Raw genomic sequence first — 20,410 nt, 5'->3', positions numbered from 1 at the left:
TGTATTTTAACAAGATCTCCAGTTCATTACTATACACGTGAAAATTGGGTGATACCTTCTAACTCACTGTTTCTCTGTGTGAGAATATGCACAACTTATTTCATATGATGTAAATATAACACAAATTTATATTGCAGTGTTGAGGCCCTTAATTTTATATTAAATACTTTATCATGCAAAACAATATCATATGCACACTAGTTTCACACATCTTCATTCCTGAGAATTAGAGAATAAGTTCAAGAATATCACTATGCTAAAAAATATCTTATTGGATAATTCCAGTCACCCATATGTCAGAAACAGTTCTCATAACTTTCATTTTCCTTGTAGTCAAATTAAGAATTCTCTCCTTAGCAACTTGGGAAATATGTGTCTTATTTCAGGAACTGGTGACATTCAGGGATGTGGCTATAGAATTCTCTCCAGAGGAGTGGGCATGCCTTCACAATGCTCAGCGCAATTTGTATAAGGATGTGATGTTAGAGAACTATGGAAACCTGGTCTCCCTTGGTGAGGATCACTTCAATACACAATTCCTATTCCACACTAAGGGCATTATTTTATTTTTGTAGATTGTTTCTTGGAAGTTTCTACTTTACATGAATGAATTTTATACCCCTGCTTTTAAGGAAAATTTGAAGGATTTTGGTGTAGAAAATAAAATCACTAGATGTCTCATCTTATCATGAACCTTTTCCTTTCTTGAGCTGATCTGTATACTTCACTCTAGATTAGTGGTTCCTCTAGAAATCAGGGTATATAATTGTTGCCTGCACCTTAGAACACAATTTCCACCACTTATTTTTTATTTGGTGCTAGTGGGAATTGGTGCTCTGGAGCCATAAATTTGAAATAATTTCTTATCATTCTACACAGTGTGTGAAAAAACCATATTTTAGAAAACAATTTTCTAGAATTTTCTATAATATTCTGTCTATAAGTATAGTACTTAAAAGATTAGTAATTGGAGAGTCTTCAGCAAAAGTCATGTGTATTCTTTCTAATAAAACAGGTCTTGCTGTCTCAAAGCCAGAGCTGATCACATGTCTGGAGCAAGGGATAGAGCCCTGGATTATGAATAAAGAGGAAACAGCAGCTAAATATCCAGGTAGGTGAGATTCAGTAAAGGAGATAACAAATGTTAAAGAGCCAAAGCTCAAGGAGAAAGGCAGATATTAAAAATGGCTTGGAATGCTCCACTCTTTTGGAAATGTTTTTTGAGAAGCCTGTGTATGTTTCTCTTTCTCTTACACAAGGATATCTTCTGTCCCATGCTCTTAAACTCTCTAAGAACTGTACATCTGTAGTGACCTTCCTTAGAATTCAGTGAGAGCCAAACTTCTTGTCATGGCTTATAAGGGACTACGTTATCTGTAAACACTTCTATTGTTTGGGGAGTTATGGGATTATCTGTACATATTTTGAAGACCTCTACATTAAAGCATCTTTTGACAGCGTTTTGCTCTGCTGTCCCATCTGGAGTAGAGTGGTTGATCATAGCTCTCTGCAACCTGAAAATTCTGGGCTCCAGGGATCCTGATACCTCAATTTTCCAAGTACCTAGGACTATAGGCATGAGCCACCATGGCCAGCTGATTTATTCCTATTATTATTTTTATTTGTTAAAATGAAGTCTCTTTATGGTGCTGGGGCTCCTTTCAAGAGCCTGACCTCAACTGATTCTCCTTCCTTGGCTTCCCAAATTGCTGAGATTATAGTTGTGATCCACCATGCCCAGCTCCATTTTTGAAGTTCCTTTTGTTGCTTCATTTTTGAAATGTGTAAAAAGGAATAGTGGAGATATTGTGATTTGCTTCAGTAATGCTAGAAACACTAGGGACAGAGTTTTCATATTTTCTGCATCATGATTTCCAATTCTAAGGTTTCAGAGGCAATTCTATAGAAATTCAGACTCATTAATTTTATACAAATGCGTAGCCTCTTCCTAAACCTAAGAACATCTAACATTATTTCACTTTGAAATATCCTTTTTTCTTTTTTATGTATATTCTTTTTTCTAGTATAAAATAAGAGTAAAATTTCAACTTTATTGTACCCAAATTCCCAAACTGTATTATAGTTTATTTTCCCTACTCACCTCATAGAATCCTTAAATATACTGTCCCTTTGAGTGCTTCAAATTGCAGAATATATTTATACTCCCAATTGACACATTATATTTTGATACTTATATTCCATAATTTTCCCCTATTTAGTACTATCACGAAATTGTCATTCACATATATGTGTGTATGTGTGCATATCTATTTGTGTGTGTGTGTTTAGCTGGTGAATTTTTCCACAAATATGAATTGCATAACTGTACATATTTATTGTATACATTGTAAGTATTGCTGCAGTATACAAGGGGGTGAAGAATTTTCTTGAGATACTCATTTTACATCTTTGGTTATACTCAGAAGTAGAATTGATGAATGATAAGACAGCTTTATTATTTACATTTTTAAACAAATCTCTATGATGACACTACCTGGTTACAAATCAATAACAGTGTACAGGCATTGCTTTTCTGCACACTTTGCCCGCACTTGTTATGTCTCTTCTTTTGGACATTAGCCATTTTAACAGTTGTGAGGTGATATCTTATGATAATTTTGATTTGTGTTTGCATGATGTTTTGGTGATGCTGAGTTATTCTTCATGTCACCTTCATAAAAAATTTTATGTCTCCCATTTAAATCTTTATTACATCTGCAGTTAGTTTTTGAATATCATGTAAGAAAAAAATAGTCTACTTTTATTCATTTGTTTTTGGGTATCCAGTTTTCCAACACCAAGCATTGAAGAGACCATACTTTCTGCATTGCACATTGCTAGTGCCTTAGGTAAAGGTTAGTTCACCTTATATACTTCGGTTTATTTCTGAGCTCTCCATTCTGTTCCATTGTTTTTTGTGTTGGTTTTATGTGCATATGTGTTTTTATTACTATCATGTCGAAATATAGTTTGAAATCAGAAAGTGTGATGCCAGAACCTTTTTTCTTCTTTCTCAATATTGTTCTGGCTCATAAAAGGTACATGAGATATTACACAAATGTTAGGATTTGTTTGTTAATACTGTGAGTAATGTCCCTGGAATTTTGATAGGGAGTGCATTGAATCTATACATGGTTTTGGATAATATATTTCTATTTACTCATGTCATCTTCAATTTCTTTTATTAATATCTTATAGTACTCAGTGTAAAGGTTGTTGTTTTTTTTTTTACCACTTTGGTTAAATTTATTTCTTAGCATTCTATTCTCTTGATGTTATTGTAAATGAGAGTGTTTTCCTTTTTTATTGGATAGTTTGTTAGTGTATAGAAAAACAACTGATGTTTGAATGTAAATTTTATAGCCTGTGACTTATATAGGATAATGCAATCTGAAAACAGTGTGGCATTAGTAAAGTAAAAGTGTTATTTTTACTTTTTCCTGTCTAATTTGAGTGGATTCTTGTCATGTTCTTGCCTAGTTTTTCTACTTATGTCTTGTAGTAATATCATAAAATAGAAGCATTAAGAGTGGTTGCACATTTTCCTTATATTGGTATCTGTGCATGTGAAGGATTAAATACCTTTTCCAGTTTTTATAAAGTGGATTTCGAAGGTAAAGATGTTTCCTTTTGGGTACTTGGACTAAAGGTATTTCCACTGGGTTTTCAACGAAGAGTTGCTTTAGCCAGGTCACAAGGCTGCCCCTTGCTCTGCAGTGGAGTCTGCATTTGGTGGGCCAGTTCTGAAGGGCTTGGGCGGTTTTCAATCCTCTCTTGTTTCTGGGTAAGCTGGTTGCCTTCAGGATTTTGAACTCTACTCAAACATACTACGGTATGATTGTGCAGTTGAGTCTGCATATGGTGGGGCTGATACCGGACCTGTGGATGGGTATAGCTCCCAATGAGTACCTTGGAAGTTTCCCTTCAGGTCACTGTGTGGATCTATACACTGAAAGAACTGGCCATGGACTGTAGTGTAGACAGCTGCAGCAGAGTCACAGGTCTACTTTTCAGATGACAGTAAGACCAAATTATTCGGGTCCGCCTCCATGGCTACAGATAGATGTGTCTCTCTCAATGTCTCTGGATGAACAGCACCACTGTAACTTTGTCACAGGAAACAGTTAGAGACTCTGTGTATCCAAGTTGGTTGACCCATGATGTAGTCTGTAGTCAGGACAACGGGTCCTTAATTTTGGCACCTGAATGAGAGCCTGAATATTCAAAATGATCCTCCAAGATCTATGGTTCCACTAGGGTTTAATGACCTTCTATTTAAGTCCCCAAATTCAGATAAGTGTAATTTTCTGTGGATGGCCAGCAAAGTTTTGTTGTTGTTTGGAAAAATACAAGTGGATCCTTCCTCTCCCACCATATTGCTGAGTTTATTTTCTTTATATATTTTTTATTTCTGATCTGTTCTATTTCATTTTTTTATAATTTTAGAATCAAAGTTTCAGAATAACATGACAGCATTTCAATTTCTCTACATTCTCACCATATGTATGTATGTTTGTATTTGTATATGTATTTATTTATTTAAAAGTTCTCAATGTAATGGATGTGAGGTGATATCTCATTGTGACTTTGCTTTGCATTTCTGAAAAGATTAACAATTTTAAGGATACTTTAATTCTGTTTGTCCATTTGTATTTATTCTTTGCAGAAATGCCAGATCAATCCACTGTCCATTTTTCAATCCAGGTATTCGCTTTTTGTTGTTGAATTTTAGTCATTGTTTGTATATTCATGATGTTAACTGCTATCCAATATGTGACTTGCATCTATTTTTACCCATTTTGTAGGAGGCATTTTTACTCCACTGAATCTTTTCTTTGTGCAGACATTTTGAAGTTTGATGGAATCCCATTTTTCTTTTCTTCATTTTTATTGCTTATGCATTTGATGTTGCATCTACTAAAACAGTGCCAGGACCAATATCATGATATTTCCCTTTTATTTTCTTCTAAGAGTTTTATACATGTATTTCCTTCTTTTAATTTCAGCTTATTATGGGGGTACAAAATTTTAGGTCATTTATATTGCCCATGCCCCCCACTCCTCCGAGCCAGAGCTTCAAACGTGTCCATTCCCCAGACAGTGCACATTGCACTCATTATGTAGGTATACACCCATCCCCACCCGCCTCCCCCCACATCTGCATGACACACAATGGGTGTTAATCCCAAATGTGTACTTAGGCGATGATCCGGGAAACCAATTTGGTGGTGAGTACATGTGATGCTTATTTTTCCATTCTTGGGATACTTCACTTAGTAGAATGGGTTCCAACTCTTTTATATAGCTCAAGATCAAGTATGATTGGAATGTTATAGACATTGCATTAAATTTGTATATCACTGTGTATACTGTTGACATCTCAACAATTTTAAATCATCTGACCATTGAGCATGAATACATTTAAGAGTGTGTTTAATTTTGACATATTTTTGTATTAGCCAGTTTATCTTTTGCTTTTGATTTCTAGGTCCACTTCATTTTTGCCAAAAAATATATGTTGTATGTTTTTAGACTTATTCCAGTTGATAAAACTTAAGTGTCCTAACAGCATTTATCATGTCTGATTGATACTATTGTGTATTCTGCTACTTTTCACTGAAGACCTCTTTAAATGTCTTTCACATCTAACTGATCTATAATGTTTTTCCCATTATCTGTTTCTTATTGATCTTCTATCAAATTTTTGTATTCATTATTGAAAGTGAGGTCTTGCAGTTTCCTATGATTAGTGTGTTGCTAGTTGTTTCTTGCAACACTTCTGTCCACACTTTTGTTCCTATTTGCTTAATATATTTAGAAGTCCTGATGTATATAATATATATTTAAAATATCTATGATAAAATAAGTGCATTGCATGTATATATCTATGTGTATCCTGTGCTATAGATTTCTGTTAAATGACCCATTTTATCATTATATTATAACAGTCTTTGTCTTTTCTGATGGTTTTTGACTTAAGGAGTATTTCCTTTAATTATGGCCACAATATCCTCCTCTAATTATTTACATAAATTTTCTTTTTTACAATTACTTTCAACCAATTTGACTTTTCAGAGCTAAAGGAAGGCTTTTGTAGGTGGCATATTGTAGAGTGCTGTTTGTTTTTTATCCATAAACTCATCATATTTTTCATTAGAGAGTTTAAACCACTTATATTTAAAGTAACTTCTAAAGGATATGAACTTACCATTGAAATTTTTTAATTCTTTCCCATGTGCCCTGTAGATACATTGTTCCTCATTGCCTGTCTTATTCTCTTTATTTTTATTTCCTTGATTTTGAAGTGACATGCTTTCATTGCTTTCCCATTTGCTTTTGCATACCTTCTACAGGCATTCTGTTTGTGACCACATTAGGAAATGGAGACTAAATAATCTCTGTGTTATAACAACATATCTTAATCTCATAACAGCTTCACTTCAAGTGAATAAAAAAACCTACATGTCTTAAAGTGCCACATGTTCTTATTAATGTCACAAATTATACCTTTTATATTGTATATGTGAGAACAGATTTTTGTACATTTATGCTTTCAGTTTTTTTTAATTCTATAGATTTATTATGAGGGTTTATGAACCATCATGATCAAATAGAATTCTATATCTGTTTGTACATTTATCTTTAACACAGAGCTTTATGTTTTAACTGTTTGTAATGCTACCCAACATAATTTTATTTTTCATCACAGTGGACCCCCTTTACATTTCTTCTGGCCTACTCCCGTGGTGATGAACAGCATTGACTTTTGCTTAGCTTGGCAAATCTTTAATTTTTCTCTTGTTTTTGAAAAAAATATTTCCCAGAGAAAGCCTTCTTAGTTGGTATACTTTTTTTTTTTTTTTTCCACTCTGGCATTTAGAAAATTCTCAGCTGCCTTATTCTCCAAATAATCTTTCTGCCATTTTCCCACTATATTCTTCTTCTAGGAATCTTTCTTAGATATATTGGTCTAGCTGATTGTATCCAATACGTCCCATACTCCACCTTCAGTTGTGTCCCTTTTAAAATTTTGCTTCCCTGACTCAATATTTATAAATGAAATGTCTTCAACTTTCTGATTCTTCTGCTTCATTAAGTGTGCTTCTGTGCTTCTCTAGTGAATTTTTCATCTCTGTTATTATATTCTTCAGCTCTACAATTTGTGTTGGGTTCTTGTTATAGTTTTTATGTCTGTTAATATCTCAGTTTCTTCAGGCATCATTTTGCAAATTTTGTTGTCTGTGTTTTGTTTTTTTTGTAGGGGATGTTTCAGATGATTATTTCTAAGGTTTTTCAGATACTCAAAATATCTCCATTTCTTAAGTATTTGTTCCTGGAGATTTATGTTTTTTGTTGCTCTGGAACAGGTTTTATGAATCCTCTGCATTCCCTGAAATCCTGTGATAAGTTCAGTTAATTTTATCTTTGTTTTTACCTATGCATTGTAATTTTGTGTGACAATATTCAACTCTGATCACTTTAACATAGTATAATTTAATATTTAAATATGAATTAGCAATTTATCCAGTGTTAAAATAATTCTCTATGTGTTTGCTTGCCTGTGTGAGTAAAAATGATGTCTAGTTTGTTTCAAACTTACTTATTTGTTTTCTTGGTTTGTAGTCTATAATTCTTTTATCTTTACTGGGTGAGTAGTCATAAAAATTATAATTTCAGCAGTTCTTTATGTGTATTATATTGGTGTGAGAGAAATAATCATGTAAGGAGACTTGAAGATGGCTGACGAGAATCAAGGCTTGTCAGAGCATTCAAGTAGAACAGTTGAGAATTTAACAGAGGGGAGTGCAGGATGATTCCTGGTAAGCAGTGGACCATACAGTCTGAAACAAGTGAAGTCTGGGACACTAACAGCAGGTACTGAGCAGCTGAGAAGAGAGGAGGATAAAAGGTAGGAACTGGCCCAAACAAAATCACAGGACTTCTGGAGCCCAGGGAAAAAGTAAGGGATTTTGACCTCCCCCACCCAGGTGCCTCAGGCCTGCAATAGGATGCATGTCTCTCATCCCATGGGAGTGTGCTATCAGCAACAAGAGAGCCAGCATCACTGCAGCTGGACACCCCTTCCTCTGCTCCTGATACACTCCAGGCATCCCAGGAAGTAATTTTGGCTTAAGGTTCTCATAGTTGTGTGACCACATTCCCCCCATAGCAACTGCCAAAGCACCTTTCACTGAGTGACTAAGCCTGCCTTGGGCAAAGGGTAGCACACTTCCAACAAAAGCTGCACTGAGTGACTAAGCATGCCTTTGGCAATGGGGTGCAAACTACCAGCCAAGCTTGCCTTGGAAAGTGTATCGGGTGCTGCAACTCAGAGAGGAGGAGGGTGGCCTGGCACTCACTCTTCCTGAGAGCGTTACAGGAAGACCATGGCCCCTCCTTGCCACCATAGCTGATGCTGGAGTTCTCTGTGCTGAGATGCCCAGCTCTCAGTGCTATGGGTGCTTTTTCACCCAGCTCAGCTTGTGATCTTCCCACTGACAGACACTTGGTGTATCTGTCTGCTGACAGCACAGTCAACAGGATGAGAAGCATTGGGGAAGGGTCCCAGTTTCAAAATCAGGCAGAGAATGAAAGTTCATGTCCATTGGGAGGGTATGGAGGAGAAAAGGAAAACAGTAGTCTATCAATGTTCCCCCACCAAACCTCCCCTGGAGAACTGCCATATTGGATTTTGCTTAACCAGGGAGAATCAACTTGCATAAGTACTTGTTCCCATGGTAAATAAATACATCTGGTGCCTCTGTCTCAATTAGAGAAGCTGCCCACAACACCACTCAATTTTTTTTTAATTCTATAAATTTGTTTTATTTCATTTTGTTAATGTAAATTTATAATACAAATATATAAAAGTATAATAAATTGTTACTATGAGTTTGGGGAAATAATCATTTTTTTTAATTTCAGCTTATTATGGGGGTACAAAAGTTCAGGTTATATATATTGCCCATGTCCCGCCCATACCCCCGAGTCAGAGCTTCAAGCATTTCCATTCCCCAGACAGTGTGCATTGCATTCATCATGTAGTTATACCCCCATCCCATCATTAAGCATAATGTCATCAAGGTTTATCTCTACTGTGCATGTTATTAGATTATTTGTTTTATTAAAGCTGAGAAATAATCCATTATTTCTAAATTTCAAATTGTATTTATCCTTTCATTTGGTAAGGGAAGTTTGGGTTTCTTTCATCTATTGGCCTTTGTGAATAATGATGAAATAAATATGAGTGTGAAGATAATTTTTTATTTTACAATATATGCAAGAGTTTATATTCGTGTTTCTTTCTGATTCATTGGTCCAGTTTTCTGTCTTTCTGCCAGTAGAAAACTTCATTGACTACTGTAGCTTTTTCAATGTTTTAAAATGGGGAAGTATGGTCCCAATAGCATTGTTTCTCTTTTTGATGATTGTTCAGATCTTTGCGGTCTCTTGAGATTCCATATTATTTTTGGGTTTGCTGTTTCTCTTTTTGAAAAAATTAAATTGAGAATTTGAAAGGAATTGCATTGAATCTGTAGACCACTATTGACATCTTCACAGCATTAAGTCTTCTTCCCTTGATCAAGAACATGTTCAAAAGAGTGTTATTTTCATATATTTGTGAATTTTTCTGTGTTTCTTCTGTTATTTATTTACAGTTTCATTCCATTCTGGTCAGAAATTAAAGTGTGTAAAATTTCAGTTTTCTAATATTGGTTAAGACTTGTTTTGTGGCCAAACAGGTAGTTTTTAAGGAAGAATGTTTTATGAGGTATCAAGAAGATTGTATGTTCTATTATTATTCTATAGAGTGTTCTCTATATATCTGTTAGGTCTAATTGCCCTATGGTGTTTTCAAATCTTCTGTTTTCTTATTATTAATTTGACTGGCTTTATTATTATTGTAAGTGGAATATCAAAGTATCCTATTATTTTGCTGTCCATTTCTTGCTTCAATTGTGTCAATATTTTCTTTATATATTTGTGAACCTTGATGTGAGAAAAAGATAGATATCATATATATGTATTATTTTCATGGGTTCTCAGTGAATGATCTCTTTTTATATTAAATGTCCTTGTTTGTCTCTTGTGACAGTTTTGGCCTAAAATATATTTTATAAACTGTAACATTTTTCACTTCAAATATAATATGCCTAATATAATTTTGAACTCCACTGTTCTTATATGCTTAAGGTTTTCATGGTATATCTTGTTATATCCTGCCAGTTTTAGTCTCTTGTTTTCACAAGATATGAAGTAAAGTCTCTTTAGAGAGAATATAGTTGGATTTTTTAATCCCTTTATTTAACTGTGTCTTCTGACTGGAAATACTGGTACATAAATATTTATATAATTTTCTCAAAGGGAAGGACTTATAATTTCCCTAATATTAATTGTTTTAAATAACTTTTGTCACTATTTCTTCTTTCTTTCCTCTTTTTTTCTTCTGCATTATGTGCCACTAATATTTAGGGACATATTTTGTTTCTTTGTCCACCTTCCTTTGTGTATCTCTATAAACATTTTCCTGATGTTCACAGTGAGAATTACCTAAAATCCTTTGAAGTTGCAAAATACATTGAACTGATAAGTACTCAACTTCAGTTGCATACAAAAATTCTTAATCTTTAGGTCTGCCCCCAACCTTATGATACTGATGTCAATAATTCTGTCTTTTTACATTGTATATCAATTAACATATGGTAATGCTCTTTTTTAATTTTGTCTTTCAAGTTTTATAGCATAAATAAATGTTTTTGTACCATCATTATAATACTGCAGAATTTTATTTTTGATATGTACACACATTTCCCAGAGAGTTATGTAGTTATCATAGAAGACAGAAACCAGCTTTTGGAAAGGCCATAAAAAACAAGATGTATGGACATATGTGCCAATACTCTCATTCTCTCTTGAAAGGGAGTCCAGGAGATGGAATTTTACTACTAATGTGATTCCTCTATATCAGCGGTGAGGAAGGGCTTTGCTAGGTAAATGTAACAAACTTTCCTTCCAGTTCCATTTGGTTCTTGGTGTCATTCTCATATGGGGTGCTATGAACTATTAGCAGTTATGATTTCTCAAAAAGTCATGTTTGTAAGTATACTTTTAAGGTCATACATCTATCATGGAAGTAAGACCATGGTATTCTATTGTGCTTTATTGCTAATGTGCCTGGTATAGTTTTATATATTCAAATTGTGAAGTATATTCACCTGAGTCTAGTTAGTGAGATACTTTGTTATTTTCATTTCTTTCAGAACTGTCTTCCCATTGCACCCAAGACCTGGTGCCAGAGCAGGGCATAAAAGACTCATTTCAGAAATCAATAATGAGACTATATGAATCCGGTGGCCTTGAAAATATACACGTAAGAGAAGACTGGGAGTGTGTGAATGAGTGTAAGAGGCAGAAAGTATATTACGATGGTCTTACCCAATGTTTGTCAACTACCCATAGGAAAATATTCAGATGTATTAAAGTCTTTACCAAATTTTCAAATCTAAATAGATATAAAAAAAGACCTACAGGAGAGGGAATTTTCAGGCATAATAGATGTGGGAAAACTTTTAACCAGATCTCAAACGTTTCTGGACATAGGAAAATTCATACAGGAGAGAAGCCCTACAAGTGTGAAGAATGTGGAAAAGCCTTTAACTGGTACTCAAAACTTACTACACATAAGAGAATTCATACTGGAGAGAAACCCTACAAGTGTGCAGAATGTGGCAAAGCCTTTACCCACTGCTCACATCTTACTGAACATAAGAGAATTCATACAGGAGATAAACCCTACAAATGTGAAGAATGTGGCAAAGCCTTTACCCAGTGCTCAAGTCTTATTGAACATAAAAGAATTCATACAGGAGAGAAACCCTACAAGTGTGAAGAATGTGGCAAAGCCTTTACCAGGTACTCAAGTCTTACTGAACATAAAAGAATTCATACAGGAGAGAAACCCTACAAGTGTGAAGAATGTGGAAAAGCCTTTAACTGGTGCTCAAAACTTACTACACATAAGAGAATTCATACAGGAGAGAAACCATACAAATGTGAAGAATGTGGCAAAGCCTTTACCCAGTGCTCAAGTCTTATTGAACATAAAAGAATTCATACAGGAGAGAAACCCTACAAGTGTGAAGAATGTGGCAAAGCCTTTAGCCGGTGCACAGACCTTACTCTACATAAAAGAGTTCATACAGGAGAGAAACCATACAAATGTGAAGAATGTGGCAAAGCCTTTACCCGGTGCTCACACCTTACTCTACATAAAAGAATTCATACAGGAGAGAAACCATACAAATGTGAAGAATGTGGCAAAGCCTTTACCCAGTGCTCACACCTTACTCTACATAAAAGAATTCATACAGGAGAGAAACCATACAAATGTGAAGAATGTGGCAAAGTGTTTACCCAGTGCTCAAGTCTTACTCTACATAAAAGAATTCATACAGGAGAGAAGCCGTACAAATGTAAAGAATGTGGCAAAGCCTTTACCCAGTACTTACATCTTACTCTACATAAAAGAATTCATACAGGAGAGAAACCATAGAAATGTGAAGAATGTGGCAAAGCCGTTAGCCTGTGCACAGACCTCATTCTACATAAAATAATTCATACAGGAGGGAAACCATGCAAATGTAAAGAACGTGGTAAAGCCTTTACCCAGTCCTCAATCCTTACTCTGTGTTAAGTCATAGTGAAGGGAAACCATAAAAATGTGAAGAATGTGTCTAAGCCTTTACCCAGTGCTCACACCTTATGGTACATAAAGAAAAGTCATACTGGAGTGAAATCCTACAGATATGAAGAATGTGGCAAAACCATTAACCGGAACCCATACCTTACTCTACATAAAAGAATTCATACAGTAGAGAAGCCCTACAAATGTGAAGAATGTGGCAAAGCCTTCAATAACTGCTCACATCTTACACAACATCAAAGACATCATACTAGATAAAAGTGAGATAAATGTAATGACTCTGGAAGTGCTTTCCCAAAGCATTAGCCTTAAAATGCACAACAGTACTTATTCTGAAAGTAAACAATATTAATGTAGAGCACTGAACATACCTTTACTTCTATCACAGATCTTATTGGACATGAGAGAACTTACACTGAAAGAAACCCTCCAATATTTTCTCAAGCATTGCTCAACATCGGAAAATTTTTAATAGATAGAAACCTTACAAATTTAATGAATGTGAAAAAAGATTTATGGAAAAGGTATACCTTAGAGAACAACACAGAATTGATACTTCAAACTACTTTACATATATAACAAATTTTGGAACAGATTTAATCAAAAATCAAGTCTAAATAGATATCAGAGGATTCACAGTACAATGCACTAAGGCACTAACACATTCACCTATTTCTTTAAACCAGGTTGTTGATTATAGAGAATAATCCAGTTAAAATAGTTAGATAATTTATTTGTATGTCAGTTTGAAAAAAGAGAGAGATTTTTTCAGAGTTATAATTACATGTAAAATATACTTTCTGGTCAGGGTGGGGTGAAAATGTAACAAAGTATAATTTTTTGCATTTTTGATAAGCAAATACTGATGTGATTCAACTCTCAAAGCAGTAGATGTTATGATTTCATTCCTAGTATGTATGTGAATGTGTGTGGTTAATGGTAGCTACATCACAGTTATTAGAAGTCTTTCTGTCTTAAGTAGGCATCATTCATGTACTTTTCCACGGAAAATTGAAATCACTGAAATGTAACATGTATGAACTGGAGAGGTGCTTTGTGGTTGACTTTTAACAAACAGTATTTTAAGTGATGTATAATGTAGGTATACAGACTAATATTCTTCTCATTATAATCAGAATGAAACAATTACAATATTAGAAATAAATTGTTTTACTAATTGCAAATTACGATGATGAAATAGAGTGAATTTTGAAATATTTTTAGATTACATGTAGACTTGATTTGTTTTATTAAGTTAAAAAAGGTTTCTATTGTGTCAAACATGTTGTAGATTGAATGAAGTGTTATTTTGCCACTAACATTAACCTGTCTGATGTTACTCAGAGTTGGAGGTAATGGATTGTAAAAAGGTACAATTAGTTACACACTAAAATGATGTCATTTGTGATCCTTTCTTTCAGTGGCTTTAAATTTCTAATACTTCAAAGAATAATGTTCCCAAAAGTTTTATTATTTTTTTATTATTTTTGCAATTACATTGTTACTGTAATGCTTATAATAAAGATTGTCCATTTAATGAAAAGCCATCCATTTCTGAACACTGAATGACTACTTGTTCCATTTTATTCTACATTTTTCTTTCAACATGCAACCTCTTTAGCCAGTGAAGCACAAATAAACACATTTTTTATTTACATGGAATCAAACATACAAATACATCATGGTTAAGATGAACTTTAGTTGTAATAGATTTACAGAGTAAGAAATTATGTTTGTGTGAAAGTGGATGTATAACTATTTTGAAAAGAAAAGAAGAAATATTGGAAAAAATAGGTAATCTCCAAAGTGTTGAGAATTTACTAGTGAATTAGAAACTTCAAAGATTCTAAAAGCAATTTTTTTTTTGCTTTATGTTGAATTAATTTGTTTAAAACCCTAAAGCTTCTGGTTCATAACCTGCCCATACCAGTCCTCTGTTTTTGTTTTTTTTTTTTTTGCTTTGTTAATTGTTTTATTCAAATACATATTGTAATATTCACTATACAACATAGTCTATACTAGTATTAATAGTAAAAAGTTCACATCATTATATGATACATTGCTTACATTATACTTTATTAGATGTATAAATAATTTTTATTTTGGGGGTACTGAATTTGCTTTTTCTTCATGAAATGTCATTGATTGATGTTATAAAATGTATTGTGTATGATTGCAAAATAGTTTCGAATATTATTGGTGTTCAATTTGTGAGATAAATGATTAATCTCATGGCATAACCATTTGGAAAGCCAAATGAACCATCTCAATTTGTATTATTTATAAATGTGGAACTTCATATGTGAGTAGTGATAAATGAAAGTATATACTTTTATGTATTTTACTTTAGTAAATATATTTGCTCCAGAAAAGTTACATGCAAGTTGAACTTTTATAAAAGACATAGAATTTCACACACCTATTTTCTTAATTTTTAATTTTTTTTGCATGGTGTTCTTCTGGTAAGAACCAGAAAACCTACTAGACAAATTCTAAAGAGCTGTAACACTGTTAATTTTGTTTTTAATTGAAAAATATTTTTTTTATTTTCTCTTTTCTTTTCTCTTTCTCTTTCTTCCTCCCTCCGTCCCTCCCTTCCTTCCTTCCTTCCTTCCTTGCTTGCTTCTTTCCTTCCTTCTTTTTTTTTTATTTTTTGTTTGTTTTTCAGCTCATTAAGGGGGTACAAAAGATCAGGCTATATACATTGCCCATGCCTCCCCATCCCCCCGAGTCTGAGCTTTAGTTGTGTCCATTCCCTAGACAGTGCACATCACTCTCATCATGTAGGTGTGTACTCCTCCCCTCCCCCCAACACCATCCCCCCCAGTCAGAACTTCAATCGTGTCCATTCCCCAGGCAGTGCGCATCGCACTCATCAAGTAGGTATACACCCATCCCTTCCACCCAGCCCCGACCTCTGTCCAATACGCAATTGGTGTGAATCCCAAATGTGCACTCAGGGAAACCAGTTTGCTGGTGAGTACATGTGGTGCTTGTTTTTCCATTCTTGGGATACTTCACTTAATAGAATGGGTTCCAGCTCACTCCAGGAGAACCAAAGAGATGCCATATCGCCATCATTTCTAATAGCTGAGTAATATTCCATGGTATACATATATCACATTTTGTTAATCCATTCATGAATCAATGGGCATTTGGGTTGTTTCCACATCTTTGTGATTGTGAATTGTGCTGCTATAAACATTCGGGTGCAGGTGTCTTTTTTATAGAATGACTTTTGTTCTTCTGGGTAGATGCCCAACAAAGGGATTGCTGGATAAAATGGTAGGTCTACTTGAATCTGTTTAAGGTATCTCCACATTGCTTTCCACAGGGGCTGCACTAGTTTACAGTCCCACCAGCAGTGTATGAGAGTACCTGTCTCTCCACACCCACGCCAACATGTATAGTTTTGGGACTTTTTGATAAAGGCCATTCTCACTGGAGTTAAGTGATATCTCATTGTGGTTTTGATTTGCATTTCCCTGATGATTAGAGATGTTGAACACTTTTTCATATGTTTGTTAGCCATTTTTTTCTCTTCTTTTGAAAAATTTCTATTCATGTCCTTTGCCCACTTTTTGATAGGGTTGTTCAATTTTTTCTTGCTGATTTTCCTGAGTTCTAAATAGATTCTTGTTATCAGTCCTTTATCTGATGTGTAGTATGCGAAAATTTTTTCCCATTCTGTAGGTTGTCTATTTACTCTTGTGACTGTTTCTTTGGCTGTGCAGAAGCTTTTTAATTTGATCAGGTCCCATTTATTTATTTTTGTTGCTGCTGTCATTGCCTTAGGGGTCTTCCTCATAAAATATTTGCCTAGGCCAATGTCTGTAAGAGTCTTTCCTATATTTTCTTCTAGAATTCTAATAGTTTCTGACCTAAGGTTTAAGTCTGTTAACCACCGTGATTTGATTTTTGTGAGGGGTGAGAGCTGTGTGTCCTGTTTTAGTCTTCTACATGTGGATATCCAGTTTTCCCAGCACCATTTATTAAATAAGGAATCTTTTCCCCAGAGTATGTTTTTGTCTGCTTTGTCAAAGATTAGATGGCTATATGAGGATGGTTTTATATTTGGATTTTCTGTTCTGTTCCACTGGTCTGTGTCTCGGCACTTGTGCCAGTACCAGGCTGTTTTTAGAACCACAGCCTTGTAGTAAAGTTTGAAGTCTGGCAAATTAATACCTCCCATTTTGTTTTTGTTGTTTAAGATTGCTTTTGCTAAACGGGGTCTTCTCTGGTTCCATACAAAGCCTAAAATTATTTTTTCTATGTCTGTGAAAAAAGATGTTGGTAATTTAATAGGGATTGCATTGAATCTGTAGATAACTTTGGGCAGTATAGACATTTTAACAATGTTGATTCTCCCGATCCATGAGCATGGTATGGTTTTCCACCTATTTACATGGTCTGCGATTTCCTTCCTCGGAGTTTCATAGTTCTCCCTATAGAGGTCCTTTACCTCCTTAGTTAGATATATTCCTAGATATTTTATTTTCTTTGTTGCTATTTTGAAGGGTATTGAGTCCTTAATTTGGTTCTCTGTTTGACTGTTATTGGCGTATATGAATGCCTCTGATTTGTGTGTATTGATATTGTATCGTGAGATTTTGCTGAATTCATTAATCAATTCCAGGAGTCTCTTGGTTGAAATCTTGGGGTTTTCTAGATATAACATCATATCATCAGCAAAGAGTGAGAGTTTGATCTCTTCTGTCCCTATTTGGACTCCCTTGATTCTGCTCTCTTGCCTGATAGCTCTTGCAAGGACTTCCAATACTATGTTGAAAAGTAATGGGGACAGTGGGCAGCCTTGTCTGGTTCCAGTTCGAAGTGGGAATGCTTTCAGTTTTTCCCCATTCAGTATGATGTTGGCTGTGGGTTTGTCATATATGGCTTGTATCATTTTTAGATAGGCCCCGTCTATGCCTATTTTTTTGAGTGTTCTTATCATAAAAGGGTGTTGAATTTTGTCGAATACTTTTTCTGCATCTATTGAGAGTATCATATGATCTTTATTTTTGCTTCTATTTATGTGATGAATTACATTTATAGATTTGCGTATGTTAAACCATCCCTGCATCTCTGGGATTAAGCCCACTTGGTCATGATGGATTATTTTTTTGATAAGCACTTGGATTCGATTTGCTAGAATTTTATTGAGGATTTTTGCATCTATATTCATAAGAGAAATTGGTCTATAGTTCTCTGTTTTAGCTGCATCCTTTCCTGGTTTTGGTATCAGGATTCTGTTGGCTTGGTAAAAAGTGTTGGGGAGAATCCCATCCTTCTCTATATTGGAGAATAGATTATGTAGGATGGGCACCAGTTCTTCTTTGTAGGTATGGTAGAATTCAGGTGTGAACCCATCTGGTCCAGGGCTTTTCTTTTTGGGAAGGTTTTTTATTGCTGTTTCGATTTCAGATCTAGATATCGGTCTATTTAGGAATTCTACTTCTTCCTGGTTGAGCCTGGGAAGGCTGTGTTCCTAGGAATTTGTCCATTTCCTCCAGGTTTTCTAATTTGTGTGCATAGAGATTTTTGTAGAATTCATATATGGTATCATGTATCTCTGTGGCATCAGTCGTGATTACTCCTTTCATGTTCCTGATGGAGGTTATAAGAGATTTTTCTTTTCTGCTCTTGGTTAGTCTAGCCAGAGGTGTGCCAATTTTGTGTATTTTTTCAAAGAACCATCTTTTGGTTTTATTAATCTCCCTTATGGTTTGATTGTTGTCCTTTTCATTTAGTTCTGATTTAATCTTAATAATTTCTCTCCTTCTGCTGGGTTTGGGATCGGTCTGTTTTTCCTTCTCCAGCACTTTGAGTCTATTCATTAGATTGTCTATTTGTAAATTTTCTGTCTTTTTGATATAAGCATTTATGGAAATAAATTTTCCTTTCAGGACTGCTTTAGCTGTGTCCCACAGATTTTGATAGGTTGTATCTCATTTGTCATTTAATTCAAAGAATCTTTTGTTTTCCGACTTGATTTCTTCATTTATAAAATGATTGTTCAGGAGAAGGTTATTTAGCTTCCATGACTTTGAGTGGAAGTGAGGATTTCTGTTAGGGTTCATTGTTACTTTTATTCCACTGTGATCTGAGAAGATGCATGGTATAATTTCTATATTTTTAAATTTTTTAAGACATGCTTTATGTCCTAAGATATGGTCAATCTTGGAGAATGTCCCATGAGCTGATGAGAAGAAAGTATATTCAGTGGTTTTTGGGTAGAATGTCCTGTAGATGTCTGTCAGGTCCATTTGATCGAGTGTTGTATTTAAGTCCACTATTTATTTGTTTATTTTTTGTTTGGAGGATCTGTCCTGAACTGTCAGTGGCGTGTTAAAATCTCTGGCTACTAAAGTGTTGTTATCTATCATTTGGTTGAGATCAAGTAGGGTTTGCTTTATGAATCTGGGTGCACCTAGGTTGGGTGCATATATATTAAGTATAGTTATGTCTTCTTGTTGAATTGTACCCTTCACCAGTGTATAGTAACCGTCTTTGTCTTTCTTTACTTTTGTTGATTTAAAAACTACGTTATCGGAGATTAGAACCGCCACGCCAGCTTTCTTTGGGGTTCCATTTGCTTGGAATATTGATTTCCACCCTTTTATCTTCAGCCTAAATGCATCCTTGCAGGTTAGATGAGTTTCCTGAAGGCAGCAGATACTTGGCTTATATTTTTTTATCCATTGGGCCAGTCTATGTCTCTTCAGTGGGGAATTCAATCCATTCACATTTAATGAGAGAACTGATAAGTGAGACAGATTGCTTTTCCTCAAGTTGGGTTGAATTTCATTGATCTGTTTTCTCTCTTGAGCCATTATGATAACTGGGTTTTTATATTTATCTCTTGATTAGTGTTACATTCGAGGGTCCTTCTTGTGCTGGACCATGTATAACTCTGTATTGAGTACTTCTTGGAGAGCTGGTCTTGTCTTGGTGAATTCCCTGAGTTTTTGTTTATCTGAGAATGTCTTAATTTCACCTTCATATATAAAACTGAGCTTAGCTGGGTACAGGATTCTAGGCTGGGCATTATTCTGTTTCAGAAGAGTGAGAATGGGGCCCCAATCTCTTCTTGCTTGTAAGGTTTCAGTTGAGAAATCTGGCGTGATTCAGATGGACTTTCCTTTGTATGTCACTTGTTTATTTCTCCTTACAGCTCGAAGAAGGGCCTCTTTAGTGGATATTTTGGTCAGTCTGATGACTACATGATGTGGTGTCTTCCTATTTGGTATGAATCTCCCGGGGGTTCTTTGAGCTTCTTGAACCTGTATATCTAGACATTTGGCAAGGCCTGGGAAATTTTCCTCAATTATATCTTCAAATAGTTTATTCAACCCTTGCTTATTGTCTTCTTCACCCTCAGGAATGCCGATAACTCTCACGTTAGGTTTCTTCACATAATCCCACATTTCTTGTAGACTCTGGTCTTTTCTCTTATTTCTTTGCTCTAACTCTGTGACTGTCTTATTTAATTGGAAAGTGTTATCTTTGATCTCTGAGATTCTTTCTTCTGTTTGATCTACCCTGCTCTTGAGACTTTCCACTGCGTTTTGTAGCTCCTTGAATAAATTCTTCATTTCCAGGAGTTCAGTTTGATTTTTCTTCAGTATTTCGATTTCTTTGGTGAATTTTTCTTCCAAGTCCTGGATCTTTTTTGTGGTTTCTTTGTGTTGATTATCCATTTTTTCT

The 20,410-nt window shown here is 34.9% G+C and overlaps 1 protein-coding gene and 1 non-coding gene across 2 annotated transcripts; one reads left to right on the top strand and one right to left on the bottom strand.

The window, feature by feature from the left end:
- Positions 1-11,269: 11,269 nt before the first annotated feature.
- LOC138378403 (zinc finger protein 678-like) lies at positions 11,270-12,553 on the top strand (the record flags this gene model as incomplete). Its single annotated transcript, XM_069463752.1, has 1 exon — positions 11,270-12,553. A coding segment is annotated over one exon (1,284 nt), but the record flags the coding sequence as incomplete, so codon positions are not given.
- Positions 12,554-15,152: 2,599 nt separating this feature from the next.
- LOC138379320 (U7 small nuclear RNA) lies at positions 15,153-15,214 on the bottom strand. The gene has a single exon (XR_011232089.1). It is a non-coding gene; the product is annotated as a U7 small nuclear RNA (small nuclear RNA).
- Between the last annotated feature and the right edge of the window lie 5,196 nt (positions 15,215-20,410).

Source organism: Eulemur rufifrons, chromosome 30 (assembly GCF_041146395.1).
Source record: "Eulemur rufifrons isolate Redbay chromosome 30, OSU_ERuf_1, whole genome shotgun sequence".
Taxonomy (NCBI): domain Eukaryota; kingdom Metazoa; phylum Chordata; class Mammalia; order Primates; family Lemuridae; genus Eulemur; species Eulemur rufifrons.
Note: the sequence above shows the minus strand (reverse complement) of the source record. Positions and strands in the feature narration are given on the sequence as shown.